This window comes from Myotis myotis, unplaced genomic scaffold, assembly GCF_014108235.1.
Source record: "Myotis myotis isolate mMyoMyo1 unplaced genomic scaffold, mMyoMyo1.p scaffold_m19_p_1, whole genome shotgun sequence".
NCBI lineage: Eukaryota > Metazoa > Chordata > Mammalia > Chiroptera > Vespertilionidae > Myotis > Myotis myotis.
Window position 1 is genome coordinate 43,402,137 of NW_023416313.1, and position 19,286 is coordinate 43,421,422.

Genomic DNA, 19,286 nt, shown 5'->3' on the forward strand with positions numbered 1-19,286 from the left:
AACCACCCCTGTGTAGTCAGCGCGGTTGACGCCGGTAAATAATCCCGGCGACCTAATCGCTGCGGAGGCTAATTCTAAGGAATCGCCGACTTGCAGGGGGCGGGGCTCCATGCGACGTCACGTCACGTTCCCGCGCTCGTTTCGCTGCCCCGCCCCTCTCCGCACTGTGACGTTGCCAGGGAGGAACGAAGCGTAAACAGCGCAAGGCATTTCGGGAGCGGGATTGTTTCACGCAGGAAGCAGGCTCCATTTTAGCGCCGCCCGCCGTCGCCATCTGTTTCCCAGCCCTCCCCCCCTGCTGCCCCTCCCGTCCCCAAGCCCCTACGGGAAGGCCGGGCCTAGGCGAGGCTGGAGTGCCAGGAGGGAAGGGGAGAAGGGAGAACGGGAAAAAGCGAGGAGAAAAAGAGTGAGACGAGAAAGGTGAGTGGTAGAGGCCAAGGTGTGAAGCACGCAGCCACGCGGACGGACTGACGGACGTTCCGGTGCCACTGCTGCCGCGGCTGCGGCCCACGCGCGAGTCGCGTCGAGGCGACGGCGGCGGCGGCGGCAGCAGCAGCGGAGACGGGCGAGGAGCAATGGCGGCCGACAGCCGGGAGGAGAAAGGTTAGTGCGGAGAGAGGTGACGGGCGGAGGCGGGGCGGGGAGCGGGTCGCGCCGCGGTGGTTCTCCGTGGCGGGGTGGGGGTGGGGAAGGGTAGCCCGCCCCGCGCGGAGCCGGCGCCCCCACCGAGGCGCCCGACGCATCGGCAGAGGCCGGGCCTGCTCTTCGGTTCCGGGTCTCCAGGCGCCCTCACCCCGCATCGGGCCTCGGGCTTTTCTTTGGTCCCGATGCCCCGCGTCACTTTCTGTTCGGCTGTCCTGGGCGCGGCCGAAAGGAGGCCTTGCTCCGAGTTGCAGGCCCTTCGGCTTATTTCCTACTAGGAGTATGCGGATGTAATGCGCACTTGCAGAGCTACCTTCTCTGTTAGGCGAAATTTTGAAAACGCATGTAATGCCACGACCAAAGCAGGTAGTCTGGTAAGTAAGTATGTTTTACAAGCCGTGTAGGTAGGCGGGTGATTACACTCGAGGAGTAAGTGCAAGTAACGCCTGGCTGTTACCGTTAACTGGGCGAAGTGGTAAGAATTGCCAATTTGGCTCCTCCAATACTTACTTTGGAAAATAATGATGTTTGAGAAGATAGTTACATGACTTCAAAGATTCCTGGCCACTATTCTTAGAGAAACACGTTGTGCGTAGCTCCCAGAGGGTACAACCAGGGACAAATGGGTGTGACTTACAGAGTTGGAGGATGAATTTACAGTGAAATACAGGAAGAACGGATGGTGTCAGAATGGAATGTCATGTCTTTTGAAATACCGACCTCCCAGGCCCTAGAGCTGTTGCTGTGGAATATAGATCCTGGATGAATCCATGTCTGGAGAGTGGTCTGGATGAGATGCTGCCTTAAGTTCTTTTTCCAACCGTAAGATTCCATGGTAGTTTCGGAAAGGTTATAGTTGATAAAAATATGACACAGCTGCCGTCCTGTATTTCACGGATCTGCCCTTCTCTGTGCCTCATTAACTTGGGGTGGGTGGGGACTTGTTAAATGGGCTCTAGAGTCCAGTTGCAGTAGGCCTGTCCTCCTTTTTTTAAAAATGTTCTACAGAGAAACAAGAGTTCATGCTGCAGTAAACCGCTCTAGGATAGGGACAGGCTTGGGAAGTGGGGTGGGTGGGAGTGTGTTTAAGGTATTGTTCCTTTCCTAAAGCAGTTGAGTGATTAGGACATAGTAATTTAATTTTCCTTCCTTAATTGAATCCTGGCAAAAAAAAAATCCCCATCCCTACTTTTTTGAGACACCTGGAAAGTTTGTGAATATAGGATTGCATGGTGTTAGTGAATAAAGGAAACTGCTTTTAATTAGCAGTCAAGTCAGTTATTAAAGGATTTTAGTCAATAATTCAGTCAACATTTGTGTCAGGGTAATCTGTGAGCTGTGTGGGAGCGCAGGGGGGTTGTGGTGGGTGAGATGAACCAAATACAAAATGAGTAAAAGTCAGTACTGTCAAGAATTAATTGTTGAAACATAGTTGTAAATCAGTAATAGAGTTGATACAGTAATGTACATTGAGGAAGAAAAGTGGGTGATGTTTTAAATATTTTTGTTTTGGAGATGCATTTATTGATGAAAATGGAGTCTAAACACATGAACTTTGTAACTATAATTGGGAAGTAGTTGTGCTACCTCTTCGCAGCACTTAGGATAAATTGTCCAACTTTTGAAAAGACTCACATTTGTGAAGTTTTTGTAAAACTTAATGTCCATAATTGAATTTGCCTGTTTTAAAACTTCTGCTATAAGTGCTCATCATTATAGTTTACATCGAAGATGAGTATCTAGAGTTTACTGGAAAAGCTAGCAAATACAAATCTACTGGAATTGCATATTTTGGAATGGGAAGATTTCTGGAATAACCCATTTTGCAAATAAGGAAACTGAGGCGCAGGGTGTCTCAATTACTTGATCATTGTTACACAGCTAGTATAATAGCCAAAATTAGAATCAATACTTGACTTTTCCTTCTCATACTTGAACAAGAAAAAGTGGGAAACTGAGTACCTATTGTCTGTTATCTTATATGAAATGTTGGGAAATAATAGAGATAAGCCTTGTAATAATCTTAGACACGCCACAAACCTTAGGTCCCTTCTAAATGATTTCATAAATGGTGTAAGATTTTGATAAGAAACAGGTTTAAATTGCAGAAATTTGCTATTAATCACAGAACAGTTAAAGATTTTGGTTATAGAGTCCTTTGATTATTAAGCTTTGCACATCAGCTGTGTAATAGATATTAAGTCTATAATGCTTCTACGTAGAAATACCCATACTTAGAAGCTGAAACCTATATAACTGGACAAGTTGCCAGTTCCTTCTGATTCTTGTGATTATTTGTCCAAAAAGTATATTTAAAAGAAGCTAGAATGTTGGTAGTGTTAACTAACGTTAAATGATGTTTTTCTATATGAGGAAGGACACATCTTTTATACTATAAACATCTTGTATACATTTTATTTCTTAAGTTCTTACAACGCTCTCTCTAAAGAATAGAGATAATGGATAATGAATTACCACTTTCACAAGTAACATGTTTTCTTACATTATCAAACTGGAAGCTCCATGAGGGCCACGAGTATGTCTTGTTCACCAAGTTCCTGGTGTACAGTAATTGTGTGGTTGTAAATCATTGCAGGTTGGAATTCATTAAAAACTGACTAGTTATGTGAAATTTGCTATTGATGTCCAAGGCTAAGTTTCATGGTTTGAATTATATATGTACACACACACTCATTCAGGCAAGTACATATAAATATCGACAGGCAGTTATGTGTACATACACATATGTATATTCCCTGAAGCTGTCAGGGGAGAGAGTGACCACAGAAAAAAATGCCCTAGAAACCCCAGCTATTTTGAGTCTTCCCAGCATAGGTGCCAGCCAGACATGTGAATGAGCAAGTCTTCGGATGATTCTAGCCCTGGACACTACCTGCAGGCATATGGGAGGGAGACCTCTACCTCGGTTGAACTCCAGAACTATAGCAATAATAAATTATTGTATTGTTTTAAAACACCAAGTTTTGTGGTGGCATGTTATATGTACATCAGTAGATAACCAGAACATGTATATATTTGCTTTATTGGAAAAAAATTGGTTTTGTGTTTTGGACTAGGTTTTGTATATCCTATATTACCCTTGTTATTAACAGTTTGTAGCAGGTAAGCTTTATTAGAATCTGGTAGCAATAGGAAAGGGCTTACAGGTTGAAAAACTCATCAGGAGATTCAAATAAGTGCCCTCCTGTTCTTCCCCAAACTGATATCTTTATCCTAAATGCCTCTTATCAGAGGTGAAGAAACTGGAGCGCAGCCTGGGATTTTCCCAAGGAGATCTAGCTCTTACATGATAACCTGGATTTTCTTAATTCCAAGTCTCTTTCCCCTGTGTGTCATATTTCAGTAAATAAATGGCTTCAGTGATAGAGAAAAGCAACTTAAAATATGGCCATTTAACCCTGCCTGTGTGGATAATGGTTAAGTGTCAACCCATGAACCTACAGGTCACTGGTTTGATTCCCAGTCAGGGCACATGCCTGGGGTTTCATTCTTGATCCCCCGTTAAGGGGCATTCAGAAGGCAGCCGATCGAAGATGTTTCTCATCGAGGTTTCTGCCTCTGTATCCTTCTCCCTTTTCTCTCTCTAAAAGTCAATAAAAACATATATTTAAAAAATACATGGTCATTTAGCCCTGGCTGGTGGGGCTCAGTTGGTGGGGCGTTGCCCTGTGCACTGAAAGGTTGCTGGTTCCCTAGTCACTGCACATGCTGGGGTTGCAGGCTCTATCTCCGGGAGGAGTGTGCAGGCAGTGGATCCATGTTCTGCTCTCAACATTGATGTTTCACTCCTTTCCTCCTTAAAAATCAATTTTAAAACACTTTTTTTAAAATGTGGTCATTTATATCAGGGCCAGATAGTAGCCATGGACTGAACTTGTTCTACAGGTTTTAGTTTGCCAATATTGTAATAAAACGTTAGCTTATTACAGTGGACTATAATACAGATAAAAATGTGTGGACCATTATGTGAAGATGCTATAGTTGATGTTAAAGTAAATTTTAGATGCTGTAATGTTGGTAATACAGAGCTTTCTGGTACACTAATTTGAAACTAATCTAGTGCATGCTACCTTTTCATAATTTGCATTTTTGTTGTCCTTATACTTTTTTTAAAGGTCTTTTTAATGTTCCCCATCTAATTTAATCCTGGATTTAGAAAGCCTGGATTTATGAGCCTTAGACTCATATCTGTCTTTTCTAGACAAATAAATTTGGTCAACTTGCAAAAGAATAGAAGATAAAACATACCTTATGTGTTTCATATGATATGTAAATATGATAATACATGAAGGTTATAAAGTGTTAAAAAAAGCAAGGATTGGTTAAAATTTGTTATCTTAAGAATGTGTAGGTGCTTTCTAAAACTGAAACTAATCTCAGAATTTTACTTGTTATTTGTTACATCTTTTTAAAAAAAAAATTCACTTTGATAATACAGAAGCCATGAGTTAGTCATGTCTGAAATTTAAGTTGATTTAAATGAAACTACATAGTTTTTTCATTATACTAGATTTGACATATATAAAGTGTATGATTTTATTTGAAGGTTCAAGCTTTTGGGTTGATATTTCTAATTAAGAACTAGTGATTTCATGAAAAGAAGTAGAACTATTTACTTGCTTATTTTGTTGTGGTAGTTTTAAATTTGTTTCTACAAATATATTATGTCAAGATTTGTTGGGACCCACCTTTTTTATTTTTATACTGACTAGAGAGCTTTTACCCAAGAATTATTAAATATCTGCCAAACTTGGACTTTTTCTATCAAATTATATGTTTTTTATTTATAGTATAAAGTCTAAAGTTATGTTTGCTACCATTTAGGTCTTGAGGGAATTAATTTTCTTCTAGTGAAAACAATGCTAACCTTTTTGGTTAGCATATTTTGATTTAAAAGGATAAGTTAAACATTTAAAAGTCCATGTAGTATATATTCATTTTAGAAAAATGATAAAGTACAGATAAACATTTTATCACCAAAAAAAACAGTTGCTGTACCATTTCAGGCATATGTAATTTTCAGATGTTTTTAAATAGGAACTAAGTCTAACTCCAATGTTATTCTGTATCCTACCTAGCCTTGCTTTTTTCCTTTTTCACGTTTACATTAACTATTTTATTTCTCTTCAGTCACTCATTTCTGTCACCCTTTGGGGAAATTTGAATCCTATCTAACCTGCTTATAGCCTCAATCAGGTTAACCCTTGCTATATGAGGGACTTCGCTTTTTGACTGTAGCCACACATATAATTGTTCTATCTCATTAGTTTGCATGACTTTTTACTTCTCTTTGCGAGATCTTAAATCTGAAAAGTATTTTTGATACTAGAATAAGTCCATTACAAAAAATTAGTTTAAAGCAGTAAATATTAGCATGTATTTCTAAGATTTACTTTGTCCTACTGGACAGAGTGAGGGTGGGAATGGGGTGACAAAACCAAATTATGTGTTTTCATGATCACTGAATAGTATGTCAGTTATAGCAGCAGTTTCCTTGTCTGAACAAGGTACACTTTAAAAATATATATATTTTTATTGATTTCAGAGAGGAAGGGAGAGGGAGACAGAAACATCAGTGATGAGTGAGAATCATTGAATTGTTGCCTACTGCAAGCCCCCCTACAGGGGATCGAGCCTGTATCCCAAATATGTGTGCCCTGACCAGGAATCGGACCATGATCTCTTGGTTCATAGGTCAGTGCTCAACCACTGAGCCATGCCACTTGGTCTGAGCTACACTTTTTATAGTCTATACCAGTAGCCTCAAACGTTTTTGATTGTGTAGCACATCAGTAATTTTGTTCTTGCAACTTTATTTTAACATTATTTCAGATAATAACTATAAGAATAGTACAGATAATTTTCTTGTACTTTTCAGCCATATTCCACAAATGTTAACATTTTACCACATTTACCTTTCTAATTCATATTCCCTCTTGCTCTTACACATTCTCTTTCTGTACAGACACACCTTTTTTCTAAATTGTCAATTGGAAATGTGATGCTACTTTGTCCCTAAAATCTTAAGTATGTATTTCCTAAAAATTAGGACTGACTTTTACTGAACTGTAGGATGTGTACTGTCAAAATCAGGAAATTAACATTGATGCTATAATTTACAGACCTTATTTAGAATTTATTAGTTTTCCCACTTACGTTTTAAATCAAGTGCTGTATTGTCACTTTAGTCTCCTCTAATCTGGAGTACTTTGTTTTCATGACATTAACATTTTTTGGGTGTCTCTTAATTTGGGTTTGTTTGATGTTTCCTCATGCATGGGTTTAAATTTTGCATTTTTCATAGGACTGTGACAGAATTGTTCTATTCTCAGTGCCCCATACCAGGAGGTCCATGATGTTGCTTTGACCACCCTTATTGATGATATTAACTTTGATTACTTGATTATGCTGGACTTGGCCAGCTTTTCTCTTGGTAGTCAATAAGTACCTAGTGGGGAGTACCCAATCCTTGATAAATGCATGTTTATAAGTTATACACATGTATTTCCATGCTAATTTGTGCGCATTTTAAGCAGTTACACAATTTATGAATTAAAGGATGAAATACAAATATAAAAGTTCTGACATTTGCTTTTTATACTCCAGTATATGCTTTTATACCAGGGGTGGGCAAACTTTTTGACTCGAGGGCCACAATGGGTTCTTAAACTGGACCAGAGGGCCGGAACAAAAGCATGGATGGAGTGTTTGTGTGAACTAATACAAATTCAAAGTAAAAATCATTACATAAAAGGGTACGGTCTTTTTTTTTTTTTTTTTTTTTTTTAGTTTTAGTTTTTTTTAGTTTTATTCATTTCAAACGGGCTGGATCCGGTCCGCAGGCCGTAGTTTGCCCATGGCTGTTTTATACTCTATGGAGTATATGCTCCTGGCTTTGTAGAATAAGGTTCTGTCATATCTTTTACTTCGTATGATTTTATAGGAATTATTCTTATGTCTTCATCCTGAAATAAGTTCTTGAGGTTATGTTCCTATACTTCTGTAGCCTCAACATAGTAAGTACTTGAAAATAAATGCTTTAGTGATAATGATTTTCCTTATTTTGATTTTCTTGTTTTCAGATGGAGAACTTAATGTTTTAGATGATATTTTGACAGAAGTACCAGAACAGGATGATGAACTGTATAATCCAGAGAGTGAACAAGATAAAAACGAGAAAAAGGGTAAGATTTCTATTATTTTTGTTAAAATAACTGTATATAGAGATTTAATTTCTTAAGAAAGTGACTTTGCTTTTGTACTTAATTTGAGGCATTAATACCTAAAGCAAAATCATAAACTGAGGTACCTAATTCCACATGAATAGGAGTAATGTGTTTTTCCCCCCTTCAAATGTGTGAAATATCCCAAATAAATGAATTTATTCCAAGGTTTGAAAGCTATATTTTCTTTATGATTAACTTTGGAATAAAATTATTTCAAAAGAAGTTTTAAGTGAGGCTTTTTTCCTCTCTGATATTTAGTATTTGTTAATGTTTGGTGAAATAAATGGAATACTTAAACACTTCTCTGTATATCCTTTTAAATTGTGTTTTTAAGGATCAAAAAGAAAAAGTGACAGAATGGAATCTACTGACGTAAAACGACAAAAGCCCTCTGTTCATTCAAGACAATTGATTTCTAAGCCACTGAGCTCATCAGTTAGCAATAACAAAAGAATAGTTAGTACAAAGGGAAAGTCAGTTACGGATTATAAAAATGAGGAATATCAAAGGTCTGAAAGAAACAAACGTCTAGAAGCTGATCGGAAGATTCGTTTATCAAGCAGTGCCTCCAGAGAACCTTATAAGAGTCAACCAGAAAAACCTGGTCTCCGGAAAAGGGATCCTGAAAGGAGGACCAAATCCCCTACACCAGATGGTTCTGAGGTAGTAAATATTATTTTAGATATAAAACAAAATTCTTTTTGAGGCTTTAGAACTATTTATTCACTCTGACCTTGTCTGTGATATGACTGCTGATTTCCTTTTTCTTTAAACATCAGAGAATTGGGCTTGAAGTGGATAGGCGTGCAAGCAGATCCAGCCAGTCTTCTAAGGAAGAGGTGAACTCTGAAGAATATGGCTCTGATCATGAGACTGGCAGCAGTGGTTCTTCTGATGAGCAAGGCAACAACACTGAGAATGAGGAGGAAGGAGTGGAAGATGTGGAGGAGGATGAAGAGGTAGAAGAAGATGCAGAGGAAGATGAAGAGGTGGATGAAGATGGAGAGGAGGAGGAGGAGGAAGAAGAAGAAGAAGAGGAGGAGGAAGAGGAAGAAGAATATGAACAGGATGAGAGAGATCAGAAGGAAGAGGGAAATGATTATGACACTCGAAGTGAAGCTAGCGACTCTGATTCTGAATCCGTTTCCTTCACAGATGGGTCTGTCAGATCTGGTTCAGGCACAGATGGATCAGGTACTATTTGTATACAAAAGTTTGTCCCTTTTTAAAAATATATATATTTTATTGAATTTTTTACAGAGAGGAAGGGAGAGGGATAGAGAGTTAGAAACATCGATGAGAGAGAAACATCAATCACCTCCTGCACACCTCTTACTGGGGGATGTGCCCGCAACCAAGGCACATGCCCTTGTTCGGAATCGAACCTGGGACCCTTCAGTCTGCAGGCCGATGCTCTATCCACTGAGCCAAACTGGTCAGGGCTTGTCCTCCTTTTTATAAAAAAAAAAAATGCTTGACCTGATTGGTTTTATTCTTGAACATGTTTCAGTTGAACTGTATAGTATTTGAGGAGATGGAGGATGTTAACAAGACTATCTTGTGATTTTTTTTATAGTTAATTACAAGCTTTTTGAGTATTATAAATACATTTGCATAAGTTGTACATACCTTTGTAAAGGCATTTCCCAGCTTGATTGTATTATATTATAAATGATGATCATAAGTGTGATTGTTTCTCGGAAATGTATTTTAGGTCTTAATGTTATTTAAACATTGATGTACTTGAGTGTTTTCATATGGCACCTGTGCATTAGGTTATTATAATGTTTCCATGTTAAATGCCTTTAGATTTTCATCATGTGGCAATAGAAATGGAAACAATTCTCTTTCTTTTGGGAGCACAAGCTTTTCTTTCAATTCTGTATCTGTGTTGACTGACTGGTGCAAGATCTCCAAAGGGCTGGGTGTAAAATTCTTGTGGAGAGATTGGGTAAGAGCCATCTTGGGTCATTCCTTTATTACTGCAAGTCCTACCACTGTATCCTTATTTGATCCATGCAATGTAAATGTAGCAGTGTTAAGTGCTTTGGGGGAGATATTCAGAGAGTTCAGCAAAGAGAGGTCATGGTACTTAAAGAGCTTTGGCCACTATATGAAGATTATACTTTCACATCTGTCTTATTTAAAGATGCTGCCAGCACTGTTACATAAACAAAATGTACTAAACATTGAAATACAAGAATAATTTTATTCTTTTGATATATAGGACAGTTACATATTTATTGTTACAGAATTCTACTACCTTAGTGGTATATTGTTAGTAAATCATATTTTTGTTAGAATAGATGATAGAGCAAATGGCCAGCTACTTTCCAGTGATTGAAAACTGAAGTACTTTCAACCTTTTTTTTCTCCCCATTGACTCCTTCCACCCTGTATCCACCTATTCCAGTGCTTTCAACCTTTTGCTCACTAGAGTTTTAAGTTTGGGAGTTTAAATAGGTTTTTGAAAGGAGTTAGTTAAATTGAATAGATGAGTAGGTGGGTTTGATATAAAGTTTTTGAAAACTGATGGAATATACCTTTTATAATTTACTAGAGGCCTGGTGCATGAAATTTGTGCATTGGGGGGGGCGGGGGGGGGGGATTGGGGTTCCCTCAGCCTGGCCTGCGCCCTCCCACAGTCCGCGAGCCCTTGGGGCAGTGGTTCTCAACCTTCCTAATGCCGCGACCCTTTAATACAGTTCCTCATATTTATCATGGTGACCCCCAACCATAAAATTATTTTTGTTGCTACTTCATAACTTTAATTTTGCTACTGTTATGAATCATAATGTAAATATCTAATATGCAGGATGTATTTTCATTGTATCAAATTGAACATAATTAAAGCATAGTGATTAATTGCCAGGGCCAGCCTGACAGGTTGAGCCGGGCTGAGGTAGGGAGGTGGGAATTGAGAAAAGAAAGAAAGAGGGGAGAGCGGGATCGGGAGGACTGCAGCTCAATCGAGGAACTGCAGCAAATTTATTAACCACACAATGCTTTTTATACACAAGACACTGAATAGGTCTGTCAAGAGGAATGTATTCTTTGTTCCTCTTAATCTCTAAGGGAGGGACAGAGCAGAAGGACAAATTCTCGGTACAGCAAATCTCAGTAAATAGTTACAGACTTCTTGGTAAGCCATGAAAGGCTGTTCTCATTCTACAAAGGTTGCTCTCATTCTACTGATAACCGCCATCCAAACAAGTCTTTGAAAACTGGGTAAGGATCCCAGCCTTGCTAGCCCCTTCAGGTGCAAGGACCATGTCAGCTTACACCCGGTCTCCAACAATTAATCACAAAAACAATATGTAATTGTGTATGTGTTTTCCGATGGTCTTAGGTGACCCCTGTGAAAGGGTCGTTCGACCCCCAGGTTGAGAATAGTTTGACCACTATTCTAAATGATGCTGATACTGTAGCAAGGTACTTAATAATACTTTATATTTTTGTAGAGAAGGTATTTCAAATAGAATGATATCCAGTAGTTTTATAAAACCTTGATTTCAAACTTACTAGAAGATATATTTTTCTGTCTGTCTATCTATATATGAGAGATACCTGGAACTATTTACTTTCACTATTGAAGGAAAATTTGCAAATTTTCCTTCAAAGATCCCTTATGTGGAACATGTTTTAAGGACTGTATTTAGAATATGCTTAGTATTTATCATGGAGTAGTTTCTCTTTATAATGTGCGAAAGGATTAATGAGGTAGATTTAGGGCTTTTTGATTAGAAGATGTCATTTTTTAAATACAAGGGATTACAGTTTAGTTTCTGTGCCATGAGGTTTTTTGTTTGTTTTTGTTCCATGAGCTTTTAGATTTCAATTTATTTTACCTTATTTTTTTTGTAACTTTTTTATAAAAGTGACACACTTTGATAGTTGTTAAAAGTTTTTTTTTTAAATATTTTTTTGATTTCAGAGAGGAAGGGGGAGAGAGAGAGAGAATCAGTGATGAGAGAGAATCATTGATCAGCTGCCTTCTGCACACCCCCTACTGGGGATTGAGCCTGCACCCTGGGCATGTGCCCTTGACCAGAATTGGAACCCAGCACCCTTCAGTCGCAGGCTGACGCTCTATTGAGTGAGCCAAACCTGCTAGGGCACTAAAAGTTTTTTTTGTTTTTTTTTTATATTGATTTCAGAAAGGAAGGGGGAGAGAGAGAGAGAGAGAAAGAAACATCAATGATGAGAATCATTGATCGGCTGTCTCCTGCATGCCCCCTACTGGGGATCAAGTCTGTAACCCAGGCATGTGCCCTTGACTGGATTCAAACCCGGGACCCTTAAGTCCACAGGCTGATTGATGGTTTATTCACTTAGCCAAACCGGCTAGGGCTAAAAGTTTTTGTTTTGTTTTTTAGATGACTTACTGTTCTTATGACCTGAGAATAATAGATGGGAGAGGAGATCATAAACTTAAGAGCAGTGGAGTTATTTATACAAAAAATGATGAAGAACGCTTAGAGATTTCTCATGGTAATGGTAGATTTAACATTACATAAAAACAGTTGGACAGGATTTTATTTGTGCTCCTATTTTTTTTCCTGCATTATCTTTGTGAGAGATTCTTTTAGTACTTTGAACCATAAAGAGTTTTTTAGTTAAATTTACGGGGTAACGTTAATTACATTGTAGACATTTCAGGTGTACAACTTTATAATACAGCATCAGTATACTCACCACCCAAAGACTAAGTCCCCTTCCATCACCGTATATTTGACCTCTATAAAGTATTGCTTTTAAATAACCATACATATATCATCCTTAGTGAACAGTTCATAATGGTTAGATGCCTACATACTACTCAGAGGAAAAATGAAAAGAAACATGCTAGGATTTTTGAAAGAAATGATGTAAAAATATTTTAAGGAGGTTTTAGTTTTTTAGTTTCATGTGGATGTCTTATTTATTCATTCAGTGAATAGTTGCCTACTATATGCAAGACACTATATAGGAATGTGTAGTCGGTAATGAAACAAATGCTTTAGAAAGATAATTTTGCATGTGCACGCACATTCTCGGTCATTGTATACTAAAAGATTCAGTCTTTTAGTATACAAAGTTCACAAGTTAGGTATTACAAAGTTAGGTATTATTCAAAGCCAGCAAGCCTGGAAATAAATTCATTTCTCTATAGCTTGTTATTTGAAATAATCATTTTGTCCCCATGCTTGCTAGCTATAAATAGTCTTGGCTTAGCTTTGTAATTGTTCGATTATGTGCTGCTTTGCTCTCCCTTTCAGCTCTAAATTAGGAAAATCAGTGTCATTTTCAAGCTTCTTGTTACATCTATTTGGAGAAGTAGTTATTAGTAAATTACAAAGGGAAAGATGCTTAAACTATAAGGAACTTAGGATGTCTTAGGAGTTTTCCATACTAAACCTAGAATCCCCTTTAAAAAATAGTAGTAAAATTTCTTTCCGAAAAATGGAAAATTGGCTCAATAAGAATAGAGTTTAGGGTTTGTACTTTTAAGTTACAGGATGTACATTTGAAACTAGTTTCTACCGCTCAGTAACTGTGGGACACTGGCCAGGTTATCTTAACCACCCCTCTAAATTGAAGTTTCCTTTTCTGTTAGTGAGAATAATGGCATTGTGTATTGCAGGAGCTTATTGGGAGGATTAAGGGAGGTAATTTATTTAAAGCTTTAAAATACTCTATCCTATATAATAAAAGAGAAACATGTAAATTGACCATCCCTCCGCTACACTCACCAGCCAATCAGGAGTAAGTATTCAGATTAACCCAACAAAGATGGCGGGTTAATTTGCATACACAGGTGCCAGGCAGAGAGCAGAGCAGGAGAGCCAGCAGCTTGGGGGGACGTGGCTCCCTTGGTCACTCCCCCAAGCTGCTGGATGGAGAGCAGAGCAGGAGAGCCTGGCAGAGAGTGGAGCAGCTTGGGAACTTGGCTCCCCAAGCGCCAGATGGAGAGCAGAGAGGGAGAGCTGGCGGCTTGGAGGACTTGGCAGAGTGGGAGGCTGTGGGATGGAGACAGAGCAGGAAGGGAAAACCAAGAGCGCGGGGGGCACCAGGAATTCTAGGAATAGTAGTTCAGGTGGCAGCCCCAGGACCTGAAGTGGAAGCTTAGAGCGCAGGGAGCACCAGGAATGCTGGGAATCGTAGTTCTGGCGGCAGACAGATCTCCTAGACCAGTGGTCGGCAAACTGCGGCTCGCAAGCCATATGCGGCTCTTTGGCCCCTTGAGTGTGGCTCTTCCACAAAATACTGCTGCGCATGGGCCATGAAGTTTCAATTGTACTGTACATGTGTGCCCGCACATGGTATTTTGTGGAAGAGCCACACTCAAGGGGTCAAAGAGCCGCATGTGGCTCGCGAGCCGCAGTTTGCCAACCACTGTCCTAGACACTAGAGCAAAGTGAGCCTGGATCAAGTTACTGTTGCTTTGGGGGATGGAGGGAAAGCAAAGGTGAGAGACATAAGTAAAATCAGAGTGTCTAGGAAAAACTAAAGGGAAGATATCCTAAAACTTCCAGGAAATCCCCACCAGTGAAGCAAAGGAAAAAAAAATGCCTCTATTATTCTGTAAGCAACAAACCAAACTGGGTTGGGAGTCTCAGACACTTCGCTCATATGATTGCAAAGACAGACAGAAACTCCTGGATTGGAGAGGGTGCAGGCCGGGCTGAGGGACCCACTCCCAGTGCACGAATCTGGGCCCCAAATAGTCATATAATAGGAGATTGTATACAAGATCACTGATGATTATATTTCTGTTTTGTTTTATAGCTTTGGGTCTGGAGTTCATTAGTCATCTAAGATAGAATGAGTTGGAATTGTGATGAAGCCTGATAGTATACTTTAAAAAAAGAGGACCTAGAACAGTGGAACCTGATACATAGAACAGAACACAGTAAATTTTATTGAAAGAAAAGTTGAGTTTGCTTTGCAGATTTTCCACCCCCTGTTGAAAAACTTTGAGACTACCTTTATATATAGGCTAAGTGGTTCACAATTATGGGCATACTAGAGGCCCAGTGCATGAAATTCATGCACGGGTAGGGTCCCTAGGCCTGGCTGGTGATCAGGGCTGATCTGTGGGGCCACCAGTAGGGCGATCGGGGGGCCCCTGCTGGAACCCACCTTGGGCAGCATGGCACTGCCTGCTCACCGGCCCTGCCTCCCAGTCACCTCACTGTCGCTGCTGCCACCGCCAGTTGCCTCCCTCTGCAGGAGGCGACTGGCAGGGTGATCGGGGGTGGCTCTGGCCTGCTTGCCAGCTGGCCCCACCCCTCCACCGCCACCTGCTCACTGCTGGCCCCACCCCCAACCACCACCGCTGGTTGCCTCCCTCTGCAGGGCGACTGGTGAGATAACCCGGGGCCCCCTTTGGCACTTGCCTTGGCTGGCCTAAGGTCTGTGGGCTGGGGGAAGCTTCTGCATTGAGCGTCTGCCCCCTGTTGGTCAGTGGGCATCATAGTGACTGATCATTCCACTGGTCATTCCACCTTTTGGTTGATTTGCATATTAGGCTTTTATTATATAGGATTTTTTTTTAATTGGAATTGGTGGGAGAAAACAAAGTGTCCTTAGTTTTTGAATAGTATCTTTGAAATGAAACGCCTCATTCTGAGGTAATAGGGTTGTCAGGAGAGAGATTAGCAATGATTAATATTTAGGCATTACACAAAAACACAACGATACTACCAATCCCTGTGTTGTAATGTTTTAAAAAATCTTGTTTGAATTCTTTTTAGATGAGAAAAAGAAAGAAAGAAAGAGAGCTCGAGGTATCTCTCCAATTGTTTTTGATAGAAGTGGAAGCTCTGCATCAGAGTCATATGCAGGTATTCTCATTTTACCCTTTTTTGCAATCATATCTGATTGATTCTAATGTAATCTGCTGTAGAAAGTGTGTGGAGGCTGTAGTTCAGTGTGAACTTGTTGGTGGCATGTTCAATGTAATAATTCTAGAGAAAACTAAGCTTTTTCTTATTATTTTAATCCTGTTCTGTTACTGCTTAAGTGGAATTTCACTTTTTTTTTTTCTTGGAAGATGATGATTCAGTGACTAGTTTTCTGAGTGGGAAACTGTTCAAATATACATATTTTTTAAAAAATCGAAACAACCCAAAAAAGCAAAACACTCGTACACATTGAGAAGTATTTTTTTGTGTGTATGTGGGTGCTCCAGAAAGAATAATTTGTCTTAAATGGGAACTTTATGTGACAAGACTGTAGAAATTTTGTCTTATCTCTATTAAAGCTCAATCTGAACAAATGTACTTTGGCTAAATACAGGTTCAGAAAAGAAGCATGAGAAATTATCATCTTCCGTTCGTGCTGTCCGAAAAGGTATCATTTAAATTTGAAATTGTTTTCATTGCATGCTGCATAAAGCCATTATTTTGCCTTATTGGTTCTTCATTGATAGTTGGTTTTAATGTAGTAATGTTCTGATATATTAATGAAAAAATAATGTCTTACATAGAGCTCCATGTTCATTTACTCTATGTCTTTTAGAACAGTAGTAAACATATTAGGATATGTTACAATTTGGGGGGCACAATGGATAGTATATATTTTTTAATAGCATAATAGTCTACTACTAATCTTTAAAAGAATAATCTGATGAAAGAAATCTATAAAATTTGTAGCCATTATCATACTTAAATATGGATCTGATATATCGGAACATCACTGGATTAGGTTTACCTTTTTGCCAAATGCTGGTTCTTTTCTTAGCTTTGCTTTATTATGCCTTGTGGCTTAGCTTTATAGGTTGAATGGGTGACTATGAATTTTTAAATTTTATCTGGGTTGTGGGGGGCTAATTTCAGTTAGTTACACCCCTTTGTGTGATAATGACCTCTCATTAATCAATTTGGATTTCTTTTTTTTTCCCCCCTAGATCAAACAAGTAAACTCAAATATGTCCTACAAGATGCAAGATTTTTTCTCATAAAGAGTAACAACCATGAGAATGTATCTCTTGCCAAAGCTAAGGTATTAGCGTCAGTTCTGTTGAAATTATCCTAATCTTGAAAATTTTAAATGGGAAGGTCCAATTATTAGCATAAGATACTGTCATTTTTCATAAAAGCTTTAAAGTCCAGAGCAATGCCACTTAAGGTCTGCTTTGTACTTGGTTAGGCAGTCTAATAGTAATCTGAGTTTCCTTTTAATCTTTTAGACTTAAAATAAATCTTAGGATTTTAGAAGCCAGATTATCATATTAAACAATATGTATGTATATGTATTATACTTTATACTGTAAAAGATGTGTTTCTGTTGATTTTTGTGTTTCTATATTCAATTGCTAATTTATTTGTACTAACACTTTTTAAAGGTTTCTTTAATTAACCAGTTTTTGATTTATATTGATGCTTGTTTTAAATCTTGAGATCTTTAAAAAAATTCATTTCTATATGGAGAGCTTCTTTTGTTTTTAGAAGTAAGGTCACTGGATTTAGAAGAAAAGGGAAGAGTTAGTTTAAAGGTCCACCCAAGGAGTGGAGGAGTGGATTTAGGCAGAATTAAGCATTTAGTGTGAATGAGTTTTAGTTTGAGCAGATTAAACTGAATTAGAGCTGTTGCCTGACCTTATCATTCTCTCTCTTTTAATCATTCATAACAGAATTGCTGCAAATGCTTAGAAAATTAATTATGTTCTGGCTCTATGTAAAGAACACAGGCCTCTTCAGTAAAACTATTGATACATAAAACTTTGAACTTAGGTAGAAAAACTTATAAATGCTAGAAACTTGACAGGAATTCTTCACTTACGGATTCACAATAATTTTTAATTATTTTGTCAGTTTTTCAAAACAAAAAAATGTAAGTGTTGTGATTCACCTTTAAACAACATGTTTTTACTACAGTAAATGGCTATGATATTAAAATATTTGTAGGGAATTATTTTTATTACATAGAATTCTAGTCCATAAGATTTGAATACCCCCCTCCCACATGTGTTTCTCTAATTGTTTTAATGATTTTGCAAAGGTTGGTTGGTAATTTTCTCTCTATTTTTCCTGAATTAAAAAAATATTACATTATTTTGACAACTGATAAATAAGACCTTTCTTCATTATAGCTTACATGAATTAAAGTACAATAATATTAGTAGTTTCATTTTTTATAAATATAACTGGAAGTATGAAAGATTTACATTAATTACAATCTCTATGATTTTGTTACATCATTCATATAGGGTGTATGGTCCACGCTGCCAGTAAATGAGAAGAAATTAAATGCTGCATTCAGATCTTCAAGGAGTGTTATTTTAATATTTTCTGTCAGAGAGAGTGGAAAATTTCAAGGTAAAGAATAAAAATAATTTGGACTTACAAAAACATCGATTATCCTGTATTAGCATTTTCATATTATGTTGTGATTTAATTCCCTTAGGATTTGCAAGACTTTCTTCAGAATCACATCATGGAGGATCTCCTATACATTGGGTGCTTCCAGCAGGAATGAATGCTAAGATGTTGGGAGGTGTCTTTAAAATTGACTGGATTTGCAGGTAAGTAATAATTAGAGTTGCCTTTGTTTTGAATGAATGGGTTACCAGTTGGGAATGTTAAACTCCATGGTGGTTTAGTTTTAATTTATTTTTCTCTCTTGTTTTTTGTTTGGGGGAGGTCTTATTTCTAGACTGATTTGGATCATAAAATTGAACAACATCACTATGATTAGCTTGTCTTGTTTACTACCTTTATAACCTATTACAGGATGCAAAGTGCAAAGGTTTGTTTAGTCGAGTTTTATGTACTTTGTTCTGTATTAGTAATATAGCAGTAAATTTATCATGAATTAGACAATTAGTTGGGATGTTATCTGCCATATATCTATGTAATGTTAATTTAACATGTTATTTATTTACTGTGGAATGGGAAAATTCACATTGACTTTGCTGATGTTTTAGAGGTGGCTAATTTAGTTGTAAATAGATTGTGTTTTTTAAGGAATATAGCAAACCATGCTAAGTTGGCGTTGTGATCTTTTGGAAACTGGAATAATTAAGATCTAAATATGTTTATAACAAAAATACTTATTTTGAACACTGAGTTATTGCCACTATTATGTCCTTACTTAATGATCATACATTGTTTAAAAAATGGTTAAAGAAGTAAATTTAGTTAGTACAAACAAAACTTTAACACTACATGAAATGGACAGTCTCCTTTGGAGAACTGCAAAATGGAGAAGGCAGAATTCTTTTATAGAATAAAGAATAAAGAACAAGGAAGAGACAAATAGGAAATACCTGGTTGGCTATTTCTACACGATCAGCCTTGTTTGGACTAAGAAACACTGTCTAAGTGAATCTAAGTTTCAGTTTGTGATGTGACACCTCCATGTTGGACCTAGAAAGTTATTTAAACACATATAGAGCTAATTATTTAAGTGAAC

At 38.0% G+C, this 19,286-nt stretch overlaps 1 protein-coding gene across 6 annotated transcripts in view; it reads left to right on the top strand.

The window, feature by feature from the left end:
• Positions 1-208: 208 nt before the first annotated feature.
• YTHDC1 (YTH domain containing 1) overlaps positions 209-19,286 on the top strand; it is a 32,687-nt gene continuing 13,609 nt past the window's right edge. For 2 of the 6 annotated variants that reach the window (XM_036335527.1, XM_036335531.1), the window contains exons 1-8: positions 209-603; positions 7,746-7,847; positions 8,224-8,552; positions 8,669-9,083; positions 15,626-15,715; positions 16,780-16,874; positions 18,082-18,190; positions 18,279-18,396. In XM_036335527.1, the coding sequence (XP_036191420.1) occupies positions 576-603; positions 7,746-7,847; positions 8,224-8,552; positions 8,669-9,083; positions 15,626-15,715; positions 16,780-16,874; positions 18,082-18,190; positions 18,279-18,396 (1,286 nt within the window). In that variant the 5' untranslated portion in view covers positions 209-575. Of the gene's footprint in view, positions 604-858; positions 1,017-7,745; positions 7,848-8,223; positions 8,553-8,668; positions 9,084-15,625; positions 15,716-16,169; positions 16,224-16,779; positions 16,875-18,081; positions 18,191-18,278; positions 18,397-19,286 lie in introns of those variants that run through there. The other 4 variants (XM_036335518.1, XM_036335525.1, XM_036335539.1 and 1 more) reach the window with 4 other exon arrangements.